Source organism: Balaenoptera ricei, chromosome 1, assembly GCF_028023285.1.
Source record: "Balaenoptera ricei isolate mBalRic1 chromosome 1, mBalRic1.hap2, whole genome shotgun sequence".
NCBI lineage: Eukaryota > Metazoa > Chordata > Mammalia > Artiodactyla > Balaenopteridae > Balaenoptera > Balaenoptera ricei.
Genome location: NC_082639.1, coordinates 141,585,108 through 141,604,681, shown reverse-complemented (window position 1 = coordinate 141,604,681; position 19,574 = coordinate 141,585,108). Strand labels below are relative to the sequence as shown.

At 36.2% G+C, this 19,574-nt stretch overlaps 1 protein-coding gene across 3 annotated transcripts in view; it reads right to left on the bottom strand.

Annotated features, from left to right (window-relative positions):
- RALGPS2 (Ral GEF with PH domain and SH3 binding motif 2) overlaps positions 1-19,574 on the bottom strand; it is a 158,467-nt gene that overhangs the window by 84,781 nt on the left and 54,112 nt on the right. For all 3 annotated transcript variants that reach the window (XM_059937230.1, XM_059937250.1, XM_059937240.1), the window contains exon 5: positions 11,436-11,519. In XM_059937230.1, coding sequence (XP_059793213.1) covers positions 11,436-11,519 — 84 coding nt within the window. The remainder of the gene's footprint in view (positions 1-11,435; positions 11,520-19,574) is intronic.

Below are 19,574 nucleotides of genomic sequence, written 5' to 3'. Positions count from 1 at the left end.
CACTGAACCCAACTGAACCTTTGGAACCAGCAGCTAATTTCTAGAAAACATAGAACATATTAAACAGCACTGAATGCAGTCTAGACTGTGGGAGACTCTAGAGGTTCCTCCACAGGTAAATAGTAAGGAAATGGATAAAGGGAGAAAGTGTAAATTAAAAAGTGGTGGAGAGAGGAACCAAGATGGTGGAGTAGAAGGACGTGCTCTCACTCCCTCTTGAGAGAACACCAGAACCACAACTAGCTGCTGGACAATCATCGACAGGAAGACACTGGAACTCACCAAAAAAGATACCCCATGTCCAAAGACAAAGGAGAAGCCAAAATGAGATGGTAGGAGGGGCACAATCACAGTAAAATCAAATCTCATAACTGCTGGGTGGGTGACTCACAGACTGGAGAACACTTATACCACAGAAGTCCACCCACTGGAGTGAAGGTTCTGAGCCCCACGTCAGGCTTCCCAACCTGGGGTCCGGCAACGGGAGGATGAATTCCTAGAGAATCAGACTTTGAAGCTTAGTGGGATTTGACTCCAGGACTTCGACAGGACTGGGGGAAACAGAGACTCCACTCTTGGAGGGCACACACAAAGTAGTGTGCGCATTGGGACCCAGGGGAAGGAGCAGTGACCCCGGGGGAGACTGAACCAGACCTACCTGCTAGTGTTGGAGGGTCTCCTGCAGAGGCGGGGGGTGGCTGTGGCTCACCGTGGGGACAAGGACACTGGCAGCAGAAGTTCTGGGAAGTACTCCTTAGTGTGAGCCCTCCCAGAGTCTGTCATTAGCCCCACTAAAGAGCCCAGGTAGGCTCCAGTGTTGGGTGGCCTCAGGCCAAAGAACCAACAGGGAGGGAACTCAGACCCACCCATCAGCAGACAAGCTATTAAAGTTTTACTGAGCTGTGCCCACCAGAGCAACACCAGGCTCTACGCACCACCAGTCGCTCCCATCAGGAAGCTTACACAAGCCTCTTAGATGGCCTCATCCAGCAGAGGGCAGACAGCAGAAGCAAGAAGAACTACACTCCTGCAGCCTGTGGAACAAAAACCACATTCACAGAAAGATAGACAAGATAAAAAGGCAGAGGGCTATGTACCAGATGAAGGAACGAGATAAAACCCCAGAAAAACAACTAAACGAAGTGGACATAGGCAACCTTCCAGAAAAAGAATTCAGAATAATGATAGTGAAGATGATCCAGGACCTCAGAAAAAGAATGGAGGCAAAGTTCGAGAAGATGCAAGAAATGTTTAACAAAGATCTAGAAGAATTAAAGAACAAACAAACAGAGATGAACAATACAATAACTGAAATGAAAACTACACTAGAAGGAATCAATAGCAGAATAACTGAGGCAGAAGAACGGATAAGTGATCTGGAAGACAGAATGGTGGAATTCACTGCTGTGGAACAGAATAAAGAAAAAAGAATGAAAAGAAATGAAGACAGCCTAAGAGACCTCTGGGACAACATTAAACGCAACAACATTCGCATTATAGGGGTCCCAGAAGGAGAAGAGAGAGAGAGAAAGGACCAGAGAAAATATCTGAAGAGATTATAGTCAAAAACTTCCCTAACATGGGAAAGGAAATAGCCACCCAAGTCCAGGAAGCACAGCGAGTCCCGTACAGGATAAACCCAAGGAGAGACACGCCGAGACACATAGTAATCAAATTGGCAAAAATTAAAGACAAAGAAAAATTATTGGAAGCACCAAGGGAAAAATGACAAATAACATACAAGGGAACTCCCATAAGGTTAACAGCTGATTTCTCAGCAGAAACTCTACAAGCCAGAAGGGAATGGCATGATATACTTAAAGTGATGAAAGAGAAAAAACTAGAACCAAGATTACTCTACCCAGCAAGGATCTCATTCAGATTCGATGGAGAAATCAAAAGCTTTACAGACAAGCAAAAGCTAAGAGAATTCAGCACCTCCAAACCAGCTCTACAACAAATGCTAAACGAACTTCTCTAAGTGGGAAACACAGGAGAAGAAAAGGACCTACAAAAACAAACCCAAAACAATTAAGAAAATGGTCATAGGAACATACACATCGATAATTACCTTAAACGTGAATGGATTAAATGCTTCAACCAAAAGACACAGGCTTGCTGAATGGCTACAAAAACAAGACCCATATATATGCTGTCTACAAGAGACCTACTTCAGACCTAGGGACACATACAGACTGAAAGTGAGGGGATGGAAAAAGATATTCCATGCAAATGGAAATCAAAAGAAAGCTGGAGTAGCAGTACTCATATCAGATAAAATAGACTTTAAAATAAAGAATGTTACAAGAGACAAGGAAGGACACTACATAATGATCAAGGGATCAATCCAAGAAGAAGATATAACAATTATAAATATATATGCACCCAACATAGGAGCACCTCAATACATAAGGCAACTGCTAACAGCTATAAAAGAGGAAATCGACAGTAACACAATAATAGTGGGGGACTTTAACACCTCACTGACACCAATGGACAGATCATCCAAAATGAAAATAAATAAGGAAACAGAAGCTTTAAATGACACAATAGAGCACATAGATTTAATTGATATTTATAGGACATTCCGTCCAAAAACAGCAGATTACACTTTCTTCTCAAGTGCGCATGGAACATTCTCCAGGATAGATCACATCTTGGGTCACAAATCAAGCCTCAGTAAATTTCAGAAAACTGAAATCATATCAAGCATCTTTTCTGACCACAACGCTATGAGATTAGAAATGAATTACAGGGAAAAAAAACGTAAAAAACAGAAATACATGGAGGCTAAACAATATGTTACTAAATAACCAAGAGATCACTGAAGAAATCAAAGAGGAAATCAAAAAATACCTAGAGACAAATGACAATGAAAACACGATGATCCAAAACCTAAGGGATGCAGCAAAAGCAGTTCTAAGAGGGAAGTTTATAGCTATACAAGCCTACCTCAAGAAACAAGGAAAATCTCAAGTAAACAATCTAACCTTACACCTAAAAGAACTAGAGAAAGAAGAACAAGCAAAACCCAAAGTTAGCAGAAGGAAAGAAATCATAAAGATCAGAGCAGAAATAAATGGAACAGAAACAAAGAAAACAATAGCAGAGATCAATAAAACTAAAAGTTGGTTCTTTGAGAAGATAAACAAAATGGATAAACCATTAGCCAGACTCATCAAGAAAAAGAGGGAGAGGACTCAAATCAATAAAATTAGAAATGAAAAAGGAGAAGTTACAACAGACACCACAGAAATACAAAACATACTAAGAGACTACTACAAGCAACTCTATGCCAACAAAATGGACAACCTGGAAGAAATGGACAAAATCTAAGAAAGGTATAACCTTCCAAGACTGAACCAGGAAGAAATAGAAAATATGAACAGACCAATCACAAGTAATGAAATTGAAACTGTGATTAAAAATCTTCCAACAAACAAAAGTCCAGGACCAGATGGCTTCACAGGTGAATTCTATCAAACATTTAGAGAAGAGCTAACACCCATCCTTCTCAAACTCTTCCAAAAAACTGCAGAGGAAGGAACACTCCCAAACTCATTCTATGAGGCCACCATCACCCTGATACCAAAACCAAAGATACTACAAAAAAAGAAAATTACAGACCAATATCACTGATGAATATAGATGCAAAAATCCTCAACAAAATACTAGCAAACAGAATCCAACAACACATTAAAAGGGTCATACACCATGATCAAGTGGGATTTATCCCAGGAATGCAAGGATTCTTCAATATATGCAAATCAATCAATGTGATACACCATATTAACAAATTGAAGAATAAAAACCATATGATCATCTCAACAGATGCAGAAAACAGATGCACAAAATTCAACACCCATTTCTGATAAAAACGCTCCAGAAGGTGGGCATAGAGGGAACCTACCTCAACATAATAAAGGCCATATATGACAAACCCACAGCAAACATCATTCTCAATGGTGAGAAACTGAAAGCATTTCCTCTAAGATCAGGAACAAGACAAGGATGTCCACTCTCACCACTATTATTCAGCATAGTTTTGGAAGTCCTAGCCATGGCAATCAGAGAAGAAAAAGAAATAAAAGGAATACAAATTGGAAAAGAAGAGAAAAACTGTCACTGTTTGCAGATGATATGATACTATACATAGAGAATCCTAAAAATGCCACCAGAAAACTACCAGAACTAATCAATGAATTTGGTAAAGTTGCAGGATACAAAATTAATGCACAGAAATCTCTTGCATTCCTATACACTAATGATGAAAAATCTGAAAGAGAAATTAAGGAAACACTCCCATTTACCACTGCAACAAAAAGAATAAAACACCTAGGAATAAACCTACCTAAGGAGACAAAAGACCTGTATGCAGAAAACTATAAGACACTGATGAAAAAAATTAAAGATGATACCAACAGATGGAGAGATATACCATATTCTTGGATTGGAAGAATCAATATTGTGAAAATGACTATACTACCCAAAGCAATCTACAGATTCAATACAATCCCTATCAAATTACCAATGGCATTTTTTACGGAGCTAGAACAAAATCTTAAAATTTGTATGGAGACGCAAAAGACCCCTAATAGCCAATGCAGTCTTGAGGGAAAAAAATGGAGCTGGAGGAATCAGACTCCCTGACTTCAGACTATACTACAAACCTACAGTAATCAAGACAATATGGTACTGGCACAAAAACAGAAACATAGATCAATGGAACAAGATAGAAAGCCCAGAGATAAACCCACGCACCTATGGTCAACTAATCCATGACAAAGGAGGCAAGGATATACAATGGAGAAAAGACAGTCTCTTCAATAAGTGGTGCTGGGAAAACTGGACAGCTACATGTAAAAGAATGAAATTAGAACACTCCCTAACACCATACACAGAAATAAACTCAAAATGGATTCAAGACCTAAATGTAAGACCGGACACTATAAAACTCTTAGAGGAAAACACAGGAAGAACACTCTTTGACATAAATCACAGCAAGATCTTTTTTGATCCACCTCTTAGAGTAATGGAAATAAAAACAAAAATAAACAAATGGGACCTAATGAAACTTAAAAGCTTTTGCACAGCAAAGGAAACCATAAACAAGATTAAAAGGCAACCCTCAGAATGGGAGAAAATATTTGCAAATGAAGCAACGGACAAAGGATCAATCTCCAAAACATATAAACAGCTCATGTAGCTCAATATTAAAGAAACAAACAACCCAATCCAAAAATGGGCAGAAGACCTAAATAGACATTTCTCCAAAGAAGACATACAGATGGCCAAGAAGCACATGAAAAGCTGCTCAACATCACTAATTATTAGAGGAATGCACATCAAAACTACAAAGAGGTATCACCTCACACCAGTTAGAATGGGCATCATCAGAAAATCTACAAACAACAAATGCTGGAGAGGGTGTGGAGAAAAGGGAACCCTCTTGCACTGTTGGTGGGAATGTAAGTTGATACAGCCACTATGGAGAACAGTATGGAGTTTCCCTAAAAAACTAAAATAGAGTTACCATATGATCCAGCAATCCTACTACTGGGCATATATCCAGAGAAAACCATAATTCATGAAGACACATGCACCCCAATGTTCATTGCAGCACTATTTACAATAGCCACGTCATGGAAGCAACCTAAATGCCCATCGACAGATGAACGGATAAAGAAGTTGTGGTACATATATACAATGGATTATTACTCAGCCATAAAAAGGAACGAAATTGAGTCATTTGTTGAGACGTGGATGGATCTAGAGACTGTCATACAGAGTGAAGTAAGTCAGAAAGAGAAAAACAAATATCGTATATTAACGCATGTATGTGAAACATAGAAAAATCATACAGATGAACTGGTCTGCAGGGCAGAAGTTGAGACACAGATGTAGAGAACAAATGTATGGACACCAAGGGGGGAAAGCCATGGGGGTGTGGGGATGGTGGTGTGCTGAATTGGGTGATTGGGATTGACCTGTATACACTGATGTGTATAAAATTGATGACTAATAAGAACCTGCTATATAAAAAAATAAATAAAATAAAATTCAAAAATTCAAAAAAAAATAGTGGTAAACATTTAACAAATTAAAAAAACTGGCAAGGCTAAACTAGCGATCACATTTATGTGATAAAACTACAAACATCAGACAGTTGGTACTATAAAAGCCAAGACAGTGGGTATTGCTGGAAGAAGAAAGGGTGTGGACTGAGATGAGGCACTTGGAGGGGTTTCTAGGGTAGTTAGCAAAACTTCATTAAACCATATATTTGTTTTGTGGGGTTTTTTTTTAATCCATGTTTTATTTTACAATAAGTGGTTTAAAGTAAGAAATAAGAGAAGAATACAAATGACCAGAGAGATTTGAAAATGATAGAACTTCTGAAAATGAAAAAAGAAATATGTGAAATTAAAATTAGGAAGAACTAGAATGAAAAGGTACACGAAGAGAGTGATCTCTGTTTTTCTTATTCACTAATATATCCCAAACATCAAGACCAATGCCCAGGACATAGTAGGAGCTTAATAAATATTTAATTGAATGAAAATGAAAGTTGAAGTCATTTTATACCAGATTGCAAAGTTTGATGATAACAAATGTTGACAGGGATATGCAGTAATGAAAGCTCAATGCAAATTTGGTACAATCATTCTGAAAAAAATTAGACACTGTCTTGTGTAGTTAAACATGGATATACTCTTTATGACACAAATTTTACATCTAGGCACATATTTTTTCAAACAAATCACAGTGTTTTTCACCCATTTTATGATATCAGTTTAGTAAGTCTAAGCAGCAATGTTTTTCAACTGCTTTTTTTATTTAACAGAAAAAGATCAAAGTACATATCATCTAATACAAGTAAATATTATTTCAGAAAACTTTAATTTCTGTATTGGGTTGCAATGTAAAATATTTTATCTAATTGTGGGTCACAGTCAAAAAGTTTGAAAGCCCCTGCCTAAGAAACTACTGCACATGGGCACCAAAAAGACTCTTAGAATATTCATAGCAACATACTTCATAACAGCAAAAAATTAGGAGACACATCTCATGTCTATCCTCAAAAGAATAATAAATTCTTTCTGATACATTCATGCAATGAAATGCTAGAAGACAGCACTGAAAAAACAATGAACGAGAGCTACATACATGACCATGGATACAGCAGAGAAACACACAAGTGAAAAAAGGCAACCACAGAAGACTACATATAGTCTGATGATATATTTTTCAAAGATGAAAAACAAGCAAGATATACAACTTGCTGTTTAGGGGTACAAATATTTCTGGTAGATCTATATATATGGGAATTATGAGATGAGTTAAAAATTTTTTAAATCAAGTTTAAAAAAATACAAAAGAAAGAAGAAAATAAAAATTTTTAGATAATGGTTACCCCTTAAGTGAGGATAGAACAAATAATATGTAAAATACTTCAACAGTTTTGGTAATATTCTATTTCTTAGTTTAGGTGGTGAATTCACAGTTGTTTATCAGAATATTTCCTAATACATAATAGATTAACCATATGAACTTGCCAGTTTTGTAGGCTAAAAATGGTCAAACATTGGCAATTTCATAAGATTCAAACAAACATTTAACACATTCTTAAAAATATATCAAATATTTCATTAAAAAGTAAATCCTGGAAAAATTTTATTCATAGGCTATTTTTAACTCTAGTTGCTTTATTCAGGGTTTTATAATCATATAAAAGCATTATGAAAACCTTTTATTTGCAGCCAAACATATGTTAAGCTTTAAAGATAGTTTCTTAATTTTTTATCATGGAAATCTTCAAATGTATACTGAACTAAACAGATGATAATAATGAAGTCCCCAGTACACATCAACCGGCTTCAACAACCAAGTTATGGCCAAGTTTTCTCACCTCCACCCTCACCCTGCCCTCAAGTGCCCCATTAATACTGTGAAGCAAATCATGGACAATATATAATTGCATGCATAAATATTTTCTAAAAGGAGTCTTTTTATAAACATAACCTAAAATCATTATCATTCCTAAAAACATTAATTTCCAATTATTAGTCAAATTTCCAATTATCGAAAGGTAACAGTTAAAAGAAACTTAGACAACCCTTCCCCCAATTAAAAAAAAATCAGGAAGCCACTGGCCAGAAGGCACGAATACAAGTTATTAGAGAAATAGCGAAAATAGAGTGATTATTAAAATTATGATAGAGTGAAGTCATAGGAGATTATACAGATACTTAAAATGTTTACAAAATGATTTTATGATACAGTAACATTTCATGGTATGTTAAGACAATAGGACTGTAAATTACATGTACAGCATTATTTCTATTAGAGTAGTAAAAAAATAAAGAATGGAAGAATATATACTAAAAATGTTAACAACAGTCACCTCAGGGTGATTTTTCCCCCCACCTTTTTATAAATTTCTACCTTGTTTCAGTTTCCCTGCAATGTACGTTACTGTTTCAATAATCAATAAAAAAGCATAGTTTTAAAAGGATGGGGGAGAGTTCCATTTCTGGTAATGTGGAGAAGCAGGTATCTTTGGAAATGCTCATCTGATTATAATTACAAATTATAAAAACAACTATTAAAAGCACAAGAGAGGAACCAAAAGAAGGCAGAAACTGGAGAACAGATCTTTGGAAAAAGTAAGATGTACTGGGTGAGAATTGCACTTATAAAGTTTATTGTCTGAGGACATTCACCAGTTACAATGTGGAGCACCAGAAACTCAAGCAGAAGGCCACAGTCTTAATGGCTTCAAAAGTCAGAGGACAGGGCTTCCCTGGTGGCGCAGTGGTTGAGAATCCCCCTGCCAATGCAGGGGACACGGGTTCAAGCCCTGGTCTGGGAAGATCCCACATGCCGCGGAGCAACTAGGCCCCTGAGCCACAACTACTGAGCCTGCGCGTCTGGAGCCTGTGCTCCGCAACAAGAGAGGCCGCGATAGTGAAAGGCACGCGCACCGCGATGAAGGGTGGCCCCCGCTCGCCGCAACTAGAGAAAGTCCTCGCACAGAAACGAAGACCCAACACAGACAAAAATAAATAAATAAATAAAATTTAAAAATTAAAAAAAAAAGAAAGTTGGGGGGAGCACGTAAGGAATGGCGTTAAAAAAAAAAAAAGTCAGAGGACAATTGGCTAGAAAGTGAGGGGGGAAATTCTGGAAAGGCAAGAAAAATCCCCCAAATCTATATAAAAACTCCATCCAAATCTCTGGCTGAACATGCAACTGTGCACGTGCAGGGGAAACTCTAAGAAGCCCAAATGAAGATAAAATCTGGAAAGACTTCTCCAAGGAGAAATATGTTCTCCAAGGAGAGACAGAATTTAGACTTTGAGTCCAGCCAAGTTAACTGCCTGATAAAATAAAAATCAATACTTTTCAAAAGAAGACAACAAAATCCAGAATCTCTATAACATATTATCCATAATGATGACACTACGATTGAAAAAATTACCAGACACACAAAGAAACAGATTCAAAGTTGACTGTTAAGAGAAAAAGCATTAAAAAGAAACAGACTCCAAAATAACTCTTTTGTTGGAATTAGTGACAACTAAATGCAATGTGGGATCCATAATGGTATCTTGGAACAACAAAAAGGATATTGGTGGGAATACTGAAGAAAGTTGAATAGGGCCCTTAGTGTAGTTAATGGTATTTATTGTACCCATGTTAATTTCCAGGCTCTGATAACTATATTATACTTACCTAAGATGTTAAGATTAGGGGAGGTTAGGGATATACAGAAACTCTCTTTGCATTTTTTTCTAGGTCTAAATTGAAAAGCAGAGATTGTCAGACCAGACCAAAAAAAAGGAAGACCCAACTATATGCTATCTACAAGAAACTCATTTTAAAAATAAAAGACTCTCTGTAACTTCCTTGTAATTTGCTACCTTCAGATTTCCTAACACCCTCCTAGGAGAAAATAACAGTAATGGAATAACTAAGTAATGGAGCTTATTATAGATCAACTGTAATCTTGATTAAGCATAAGAGCTTTTGGTACACTGTGACGTATTTGACTCTAACAACCTTTTGGCTTACTTAAGAATAATATGAAAAAAAAAAAGAATAATATGAGTGCTTAAAAATCTAAAGTCAAATTTATGGGTACTGTCACAATGTTTTTGTATGGTGAAGAAAAAAGTTTTACTGTGATGATAAATTCTGACCACCTCAGAAAAATTTTAGAACTGCTAAATAGCTTAAATAAGGAATTCAGTATAAGACATGTTTGTCTAGGCCCCTTAATAATGGTTTAATCTAATTTAAAAAAAACTTTAACTCATTTCCATTTTGGGTAATACAGTGAACCAAATAACTTGAGAAACTATTTGCTATAAACCCCATTTTTAAACCCCAACCATTTTTTAAAAAGTGTATAACTAACTTGAAAGGAAAAGAAAAGATTTCACTAGAGGTCAAAAACAAAGGAAATAAAGGCAAAAAAGGAAAGGGTACTACAGCTGCCTTTGGAAGATTTCCTCTCAAGAGCATAGGGACTTGGGATTTAATACTCCTTCAAAGTCATAATATAAGGCCTCACACCTCTACTGTCCCCTGTCTGTTCCTATCTAAGGGATCTTCAAAGGGCTACAATTTTGGTGAAAAAGTAGACTAAACAATTCACCTACTGACAGAGGGAGATGACACAGAAGAAGGAGAAAATTAAGTCTTTCACAAGAATTTGTAACTTGCCCTTAATTGGATTTGGAGCTTAAACTTTCAGTACAGAGATGTACAGATGTTCCCCAACCAAAACATATAACATAAAAAAATAGTCCTAGTTCTGTAATAGCCGTTGGTATTGGCAAAAGCAAACAAAATGCCTCTTAGACAGTATACACCCTCAATCTAGGCAGCAGCAAAATTCCCACAGCTAAAGCTTAAATAAACATGAGCTCTCAATTCAAAATTACAAAATGCATAAGAAAACAAACCATTTTGAGTAAGGATCAGCAGATACAGAGAATTAGTACTCCAAGGACTTTGGATAATAACAGAAATTATAAAATAAAAAGTTGAAAATGATTTAAGAAATTTTAAAAATAAGAAAAAAAATGACACTAGTGTAAAAGCACACAGATTTGAAACAGATTTGACACATCTGAAAAGAATTAGTGAACTGAAATATAGATCTGAGGAGATCATGCAGAACAGCGCACAAAGGGATAGATGAAATATTTTCCTACAAGTAGGAAAGAATGTCAAGTTCCAGTAAATTTCCAATAGGAATTACAGAAGGAAAAAAACAGAGATCATGCAGAGAGACAATATTTGAAGAGATATTGGCTGAAAATGCTCTAGAATTGATGTAAAAACTTAAAACTATTTCTTAATGAAAAATTATAATCTGAGGAATTGAATTTCAGAAACTAAATATCAAAATTTTATAAGCAACTCACATGATTAAATCTTCTTGTAAAGGCAACTGCATTTGGTGCAGAACTGTATTTTTCTTTTTTATTCCATCCACAACTTGAAAGCTCCTGAAAAATTAAGTTGAAAATTAAATATAAATTCATGAAATAGTCCAGTTTTCCTGTTGCATTAATGGTTTCAAAGCATTAAAGTCAGTTGTGTACTTTCCCAGAACTGTTTTATTTAATATGAACACATTTAATAGCATAACCATTCAGTTAAAACACAAAAGGAAATTTGATTAGAACATAAGAGGGCAAAATTACTTGTCTATGTGAACACAGATAATTAGACTTATACTCCATATGCAGAATGATGGGTTCTTCTTTGAAGAGGTTTGAATCCCAAGAGGAAAAATCTATCTACAAACAATGAAAGCTGAGCATCCCACAACATAGAGTGAAGCCCACTAGTTGTCAAGCCCCAGTCATTCATTCAGAGCTTCCAATCAGCTTTCTAGTACCTCAATCTTTGAGCTGACAGCCAACGACCCCAGGTATTTGAAGAAACCTCTAATAAAGGGGTGTTTGATCCCCCACAGGGTCTATCAATAGAATTCAAAGGGCACAAGAACTTGGATGTAATAAAAAAAAAATTAAATTTTTGTTTTACACTAACCTCTAACTGAAATGACGTTCCTTTTAATTATACATGTAGGCTACAAATTATAGAAGAATTGGCAATACATGTGACTTTGTCACTAATAAAAATCACAGATATTTTCATATCACATTACAATTGGTACAGATATCTCAAAAATATCATTTACCTTCATCACTACTTGGAAGTTGTAATCTCATCACCTATAGATCTTACTTAATATGTTAATAAAGAGGCACATATATTGCCATAGAACAGTTTTTAAAAATATTTTAATAAGTGTACCTTATTAGGACTGATTTCCTTTGATATTAAAGAAGTGTTCAGTTCCAGAAGCTTCAGTTTGCCAAAAGGGTTCAAGGTTCAAAATAGGTTAAGAACCCTGCTATAATACAACCACCACCACCAGAAAGAGACAGAATCCATAGGAAAAAAGGAAAACCTCTGAAGAAATCAAGTTAGGGCAGAGAACAAAAGAAAACTGAGAAAAGAAAAGGACAAAACCATATAATTATTACTTTCAGACAGATATTTCTCCCATTAAATGGCAAAAATAGAAGGATACAAATAAGAAATATTCAGAGAACAAAATAAAACTTTTGGACATGAAAATATAATACAAGAAATTTAAAAAATCAACAGAAGAGTTGTGAGATAAAGGTGATAGTATCTTTTAAACAATAAGTTAAAAGTAGGAGCAAAAATATTATGTTAATTAGAAGAGTCCATTAGAGTCAACTTCTGAATAATAAAAAGAATTTTAAGAGAATACAGAGAAAATAGAGGAAAGTAACTTATCAAAAAAAAAAAAAAAAATGCTAATTCAAGAAAATGCCTCCAGAACTTAAAGGACAAAAGACCTGTCTAACACCCATTACAAAAGATTTAAAAAAAAAAAAAAAAAGAAGACTCAAACCAAGGCCTAGCATCAAAAACCTGTAGCACATTGTAGACAAAGAAATCATAAAATCTATCAGTTCAAAAACAGAACAAAACAAAAACAGATCACCTACAGAAAAATAGGGATCAGAAGGTATCAGAAATCTCAATAGCAACCCTAGAAGTTAAAAGACAACTGAAACAATGCCTACAAAATCCTAGAATTCTTTATCCAACAAAAATATCAATTAAGTATGAAAGTATACCACAGACATTTTCAGACATGAAAGTCTCAGAGAATTCGCCTTATAGGCACCTATTATCAGAGAGCTAGTAGAATATGTGTTCCATCAAAACAAACTAGCGAAGTAAGAAAAAGGAAGACAAGATCCAGGAAACCGAGGAACCAACATAGAAAGAAAATATTGGAAATTCCCAGATAAACAGTAAAGGGAGATCCTGGGACAAAGCAATGAGCAGACCTTAAGAACAACAGTCCAGATGGTAAGTAGCAAGGATGGAAATTCGAAGAGAGACATCTCTGAAAGATGAAACAATATCTGGAGTGTTTGAACACACTGAGAAAACACACTCACTACATTCACTTCTGGCAGAAAAATTAGTGACAAATGTAGAGAAAGCTAAAGTAAGTTATTTAGCTCAAGGAAAACAAAATTTAAGTAAGTAATCATGGCTCAACTGTTCTTTAGCTTTCTCTACACTTGTAAAGAATGGTTGAGCCAGGATTACTTATTCATGTCAAAATTGTGACATAACTATACAGGAAAGAGGAGGAAGTAAACTGTGTAAATGTGAGAGGAAGAGAAAATAAGAGAGTGAAATCATCTTTTATAGTAGAGAATCAATAAATCATATCCAAAATTGAAAAATCATAAGCAACAGGCATTTAGACATATTATCTTAAAAACATATAAATTCCTCCAAATAAGAAATGCTAAGAGACTTGGATGCGTGTGGGGCTCAAGGGTGGAGGCTGGAAGGGTGGGAGCAACAGGATATTGCTATATTTTGTTCTCTTATGGAAATATTTGGCTTCTTAAACATGATATATGCATATCTTCAATAAAATTTTAAAATAAAATAGAAACAAAAAAGAATGAATTGATTCAAGGGAAGATTGAGGAAATAGTTGTGATGATATTATAATACTTCAAGAAAAAGGTAATGTTCCCTTAATTAGGGTAGTGTCAGTGGATATTGAAAAAAACTGGTAAAATATTCAAGATATTTTGGAGGTAGGCAGGACTTGGTCAAAAACTGGATCCACACAGTGTAAGCTAAGAATGAGGTATCTAGAAGTACTAAAATTCCCAAATTTCTGTCTTGAGCAACTGAGACAGGGAATACTGAAGAAAGAGATGAAAATTATCACTTTAACACAATAGATAAACAGTAAATGCTCTGAAGATATGAATTACTTTTTTTAAAACCTAAAATTAATTTGCAACTTTCAAATTCGAAATTACTGACGGAAAAAAAAAAAATGACAGAAGCAATTCTACAGTAAAAGAAATTTTTGGTACATGATACTCAGCCTAGATACATGCTCATTGCACATTATCTTCCTGTAGAGACAGAAAATATTTAGTGGTAGATATTAACATAAAAATGACATATAATAACTATATTAAAAACATCAAACTTCTAGAAGACATGTTTGTTCTTTCTAAAAATCACAGCCTATTTATACAACCATATAAAGATGTCATAGTTTAGGACAAAATTCCTAGAATTAAATCCATCAACTCTGAATTTGTTTCTTAACCAGTTAATATAATTTCCAAATTTATATTAATTCTATAATCAAAGTGTCTCTATCAAATTGCTATTAAACTTATTGAGCCATTTGATAATCCATTTTCCTATTAGAAGTAAGGTTACACTATAATGAACATTCTTACACCTTTTCTGACATTTCTGATCATTTCCTAAATATATAGTCCTAGAAGTGAAATCACTAGGTCAAAGAGTAGGAACCTTTTCAAGGCCTTGATACTTGTCAAACTGCCCTTCTGAAATACTGAATCATTTATACTAGCACTACTGAGTGTCAGTTTCACAAGAGTCGTATCAAAACTAGGTATATTTAATTCCCTTTCTATATATTATACTTTAATTTCCCCAACTATACGAGGAATTATGGTCGTTAAATGTATTTGTTAAATAGAAAATGGGGGTTAGGGGACCGTAAATCACCTATAAACCCACCACCCGAATAAACCTATGTAAACATCTTCCCAATCTTCTTTATGTGCACATGGGGGCTGGCTTTTGTTTGTTTAAAGTAGCCAATACACCTGTCCTTTTCTGTGTGATCTAATCTTCTGATTTTGTGCTTAAAAAGTCCTTTCTTCCTGAGAACATATGTCTTAACAGCAGCAATAAAAATAATAGTTAACACTAACATAGAGATCACTATGTGCCAGGCACTATTCTAAGTGCTTTAGACATAGCAACTCATTTGATCCTATCTTTATCATTATAATTTATTATGATAAGGAACACAGACAAAGGTATTAGTGAATTGTGGCCTTATTTTTTACATTAAAATTTTTTTTAATGCTTTTCTGACTCCTCAACTAAGAAATGCTAAGAGGTTTTGAAAAATCCATTCAATTTTTGGGACATTTCAACACCATTAGCTTAATGAAAAAATGCTTTTCCCCTTTAATAAAACTCTGTTTGAAGCAGACTGAAAGAAGGCAGGAGTTAAATGAACCTCCAGTCACATTACTTGGGAGCAAATAGGTTAAAATTACATTGGAGCCCTCCATCCTAAAGAAATTTATAATTAAAAAGTATGAAGAAACAAGCAGGTTCTTAAAAACTTAAGATAGTAGTTTCTGCTTCAGAAAACACTTCTCCTTTGAAACAATGTTACATTACTAGCCCATCTAAGACAACAACAAACTAGGGCTATAAAGATAGAGAACAGCATAGTGGCTGCCAGGAGTTAAGAATGGTGGGGAATGAGGGTGGGAGTAGGATGGGTGTGACTATAAAGGGGTAGCACAAATGAGAAATCTTTTGTGGCGATGGAATAGTTCTGTATCTGGATGGGGGTAGCAATAAGACAAATCTACACAAGTGATAAAACGTGGTCTTCCCTGGTGGCGCAGTGGTTAAGAATCCACCTGCCAATGCAGGGAACATGGGTTAGAGCCCTGGTCCGGGAAGATCCCACATGCCGCAGAGCAACTAAGCCCGTGCGCCACAACTACTGAGCCTGTGCTCTAGAGCCTGTGATCCACAACTGCTGAGCACACGTGCCACAACTACTGAAGGCCGCGCGCCTAGAGCCTGTGCTACACAAGAGAAGCCACTACAATGAGAAGCCCGTGCACCGCAACGAAGAGTAGCCCCCGCCCGACACTACTAGAGAAAGCCCGCGTGCAGCAACGAAGACCTGACGCAGCCAAAAAAAAAAAAAAAAGGTAAAACGTCACAGAACTATACAGACATGTCTTGTACAAACATCCATTTCCCGGGGTTTGATATTGTGAATCTAAAATTATCCTTGTACTATTTTTTGCAACTTCCTGTGAAACTGTAATTACCTCAAAATAAAAAGTTTAAAAAACAACGAAAACAAAAACCACTTTAATGGATTATGAAGTACGCATTGCACTGGGACTCCAGGAACTCATCCAGTACTTTCTTCTTAAACCCTGACATGCATTTATGGTTAAATGGCCTTAAAGGAATTTTGCCCTGCCCCACCTCAATCTCTCAATAGCCACTAAATATCTCTGTGAGAAAAAAGATGCTTTTCCCTTTGTCTCTGTCTCTTTTTGTCTCAGAACCTAGACTCTTTCTCCAAGTGACACTATACAATCTAAGAAATAAATTCTCCTACCAGCATCATCTTGTATTGACAGCTTATCAGCCAGGTCAAGTTATTCTATACTAAACCATTTCCCACGAACACCAAAAAGTTAAAGTAAACTTAGTGACTCAAAAGATGTTTTTTTTTTTTTGTGGTCTAACTTATGAATAAGACTGATTCAAGCTGAGTACACTGCGTAAATAAGCCTCTGTTTTAGCAAAGGCTAAATGAAACAGAACCGCCTTGATGCCTCTTAAAATTTGTTCAAATGGATTCAACCTGCAATTTTTAAATCAGGCAGTGAAGAGAAATCTTCTAACAGTAACTCACATATACAAAGGCGATTTCTTAATGGTCATTAAAAGTGTATTTGAAAGTATATTCATGGACTCATTTTGAGCCATTAAACAGATTATTTTGGAAGCACGTGGGAAGGCAAACACCACAACTGATGACCACCTACCCTATGAAAGAACTACTGAATTTCACAGGAGCCACAGCTTCTCTTACGTCTTGTAGGTTTGTTCTGTAAAGTCAAATTCTTGATCTAAATTTCATCTTGTAGGTTCCAACACTTTTAAAAGCACTGCTCTAAGGGTGATGTTGTAGGGATACCTATAGATAGAAGAAGAGAAAAGGCCAATATAGACCAGCATGTAGACAGAGACTGAGGCAAGGAAAGAAAAAGCGATGGAATTTGTAAAAGACTGTGGGGGGTGGGGGGTGGGGGCCCTCAGAGTGAGAAGATGACTGCTGCTGAGGCATTCCTAGGCTCAAAAGCTGGAAGCTTTACAGGGGCACAGTACAGCCATTAGCATTCAGCCTGTATGGCTCTTTGGAAAGAAGTCTCAGCCACGGATGAGGGCTCACCCTGAGATGAGGGGCTCACCGCGATTCCTATATTCTTAATGGGTAGAATAAGCTCTGAAACTATATAATTCTAATGGAACATGTTAAATCAAAAACACCACCTCGGCTTCCCTGGTGGCGCAGTGGTTGAGAATCTGCCTGCCGATGCAGGGGAAACGGGCTCGAGCCCTGGTCTGGGAAGATCCCACATGCCGCGGAGCAACTAAGCCCGTGCGCCACAACTACTGAGCCTGCACGTCTGGAGCCTGTGCTCCGCAACGAGAGGCCACGATAGTGAGAGGCCCGCACACCACGATGAAGAGTGGCCCCCACTCGCCGCAACTGGAGAGAGCCCTCGCACAGAAATGAAGACCCAACACAGCCAGAAATAAATAAATTTAAAAAAAAAAAAAAAAACCACCTCACTTTTCTGTAATGTACTCACATTCTTTCCTCCCCCAACCTCCCTCCTTCCAATACCTTAAAGCCACCTCTATAGGGAGATCAGAGAGAAAGGCAGAAGCTATCTTCTACCACTGATACTGTGATATACCTACTCTCCTAGTCAACAATTATCTTCCCTCGTTCTAATCTAAGCCTGCCCTTACTGTATATAAAGGAAGTTCGCAGTGAGGAACAGCAATAATATGAACTGACGAAACAGCTGCACCTTACTTCTAACAAAACAGCTGCACCTTACTTCTAACAAAACAGCTGCACCTTACTTCTAACAAAACAGCTAGCTTTTTCTAGTCCACAAGAGTCACGTCTTCTTTGCTTTCTTCAAACCTCCCACTATATTCATGGATTTTTACATTTTAATTCTAATGAAAATGATAATTTTCATTAAAACAAGGATAGAATTATGATACTCCTGATGTTGGAATTTTGGATGTTGCCAAGATTATAGGCTGTTTGCATACAGAAGAAATTTCGCATAGAGAAAGCTCTTTATACATATTGTCAGAAATATCTCAATTGTAAGCTTTTCAGAAATGTTTTAATAAGATTCAGAATGACCTATTATGTACTTTCCCTCATTTAACCAGAATTCTTCCTCAATCTCTAGTGTATCCCAGTTATACAGGAGGGCCTTATCTATCCTTTGTATTTAATGTGTTTATTGATATAATCTAAATGACTTATTATATTGACCTACCAGAACAAATAATAAAGTGTGGAACTTTCTTCTTTGAATGTAATACACATCACAGGACTTTCAGTCAGAGCCTGTGTCTTTATAAACACTTGGGAACCTCATGAGAGAGGTAAACGTTATTCAGTGTAATGACTACAGTACAGATTTCAAGCGCAGTTCACCCCCCTTACTTAAGACTGATCAAAATCACCAAAGAATTGCTACTGGAGAGAAAGCCTGATTGCAAGAGAGCTTTGTGTCATAACTCATCCTGTGTTGAATAACATAATACTCATTCTGAAGAGAAACCCCATCGGCGTAATGAATGTGGCAATGCCTCCAGGAGAAATACAAGCTTTATAGAGCATCAGAGAATTCATAATAGAAAAAAACCCCCAAAATCCTATGAATGTAATAAACATGGAAAAGTTTTCAGAATACAGTCATTGCTTCCTCAACATGAAAGAACTCACAATGGAGGGAAGCCCTGTAAATGTGTAAGAGCTTTCTAAAAGAAAAAAACCCTTCACAATCAGAAGAGAAATCATACTGGGGCAATCTATGCATATAAGAAATGTGGGAAAACTTTAACAAGAGCTGAGCTTCAACTAAATACCAGAAAATTCATACTTGAAATTAATGAGTGTTTACCTTATGGTAAACTTTTGCCCTTACTGCACACTGAAGAATTCATACTAGGGAAGAAAATGGTTCTGAATTGTGGGCAGAGGGGGAAAAAATTCTGCTTCCATAGAATGAGTGTTACTTTATAAAAGTTACATTCTTGGACTGGGTAACAGACTTTTGCAA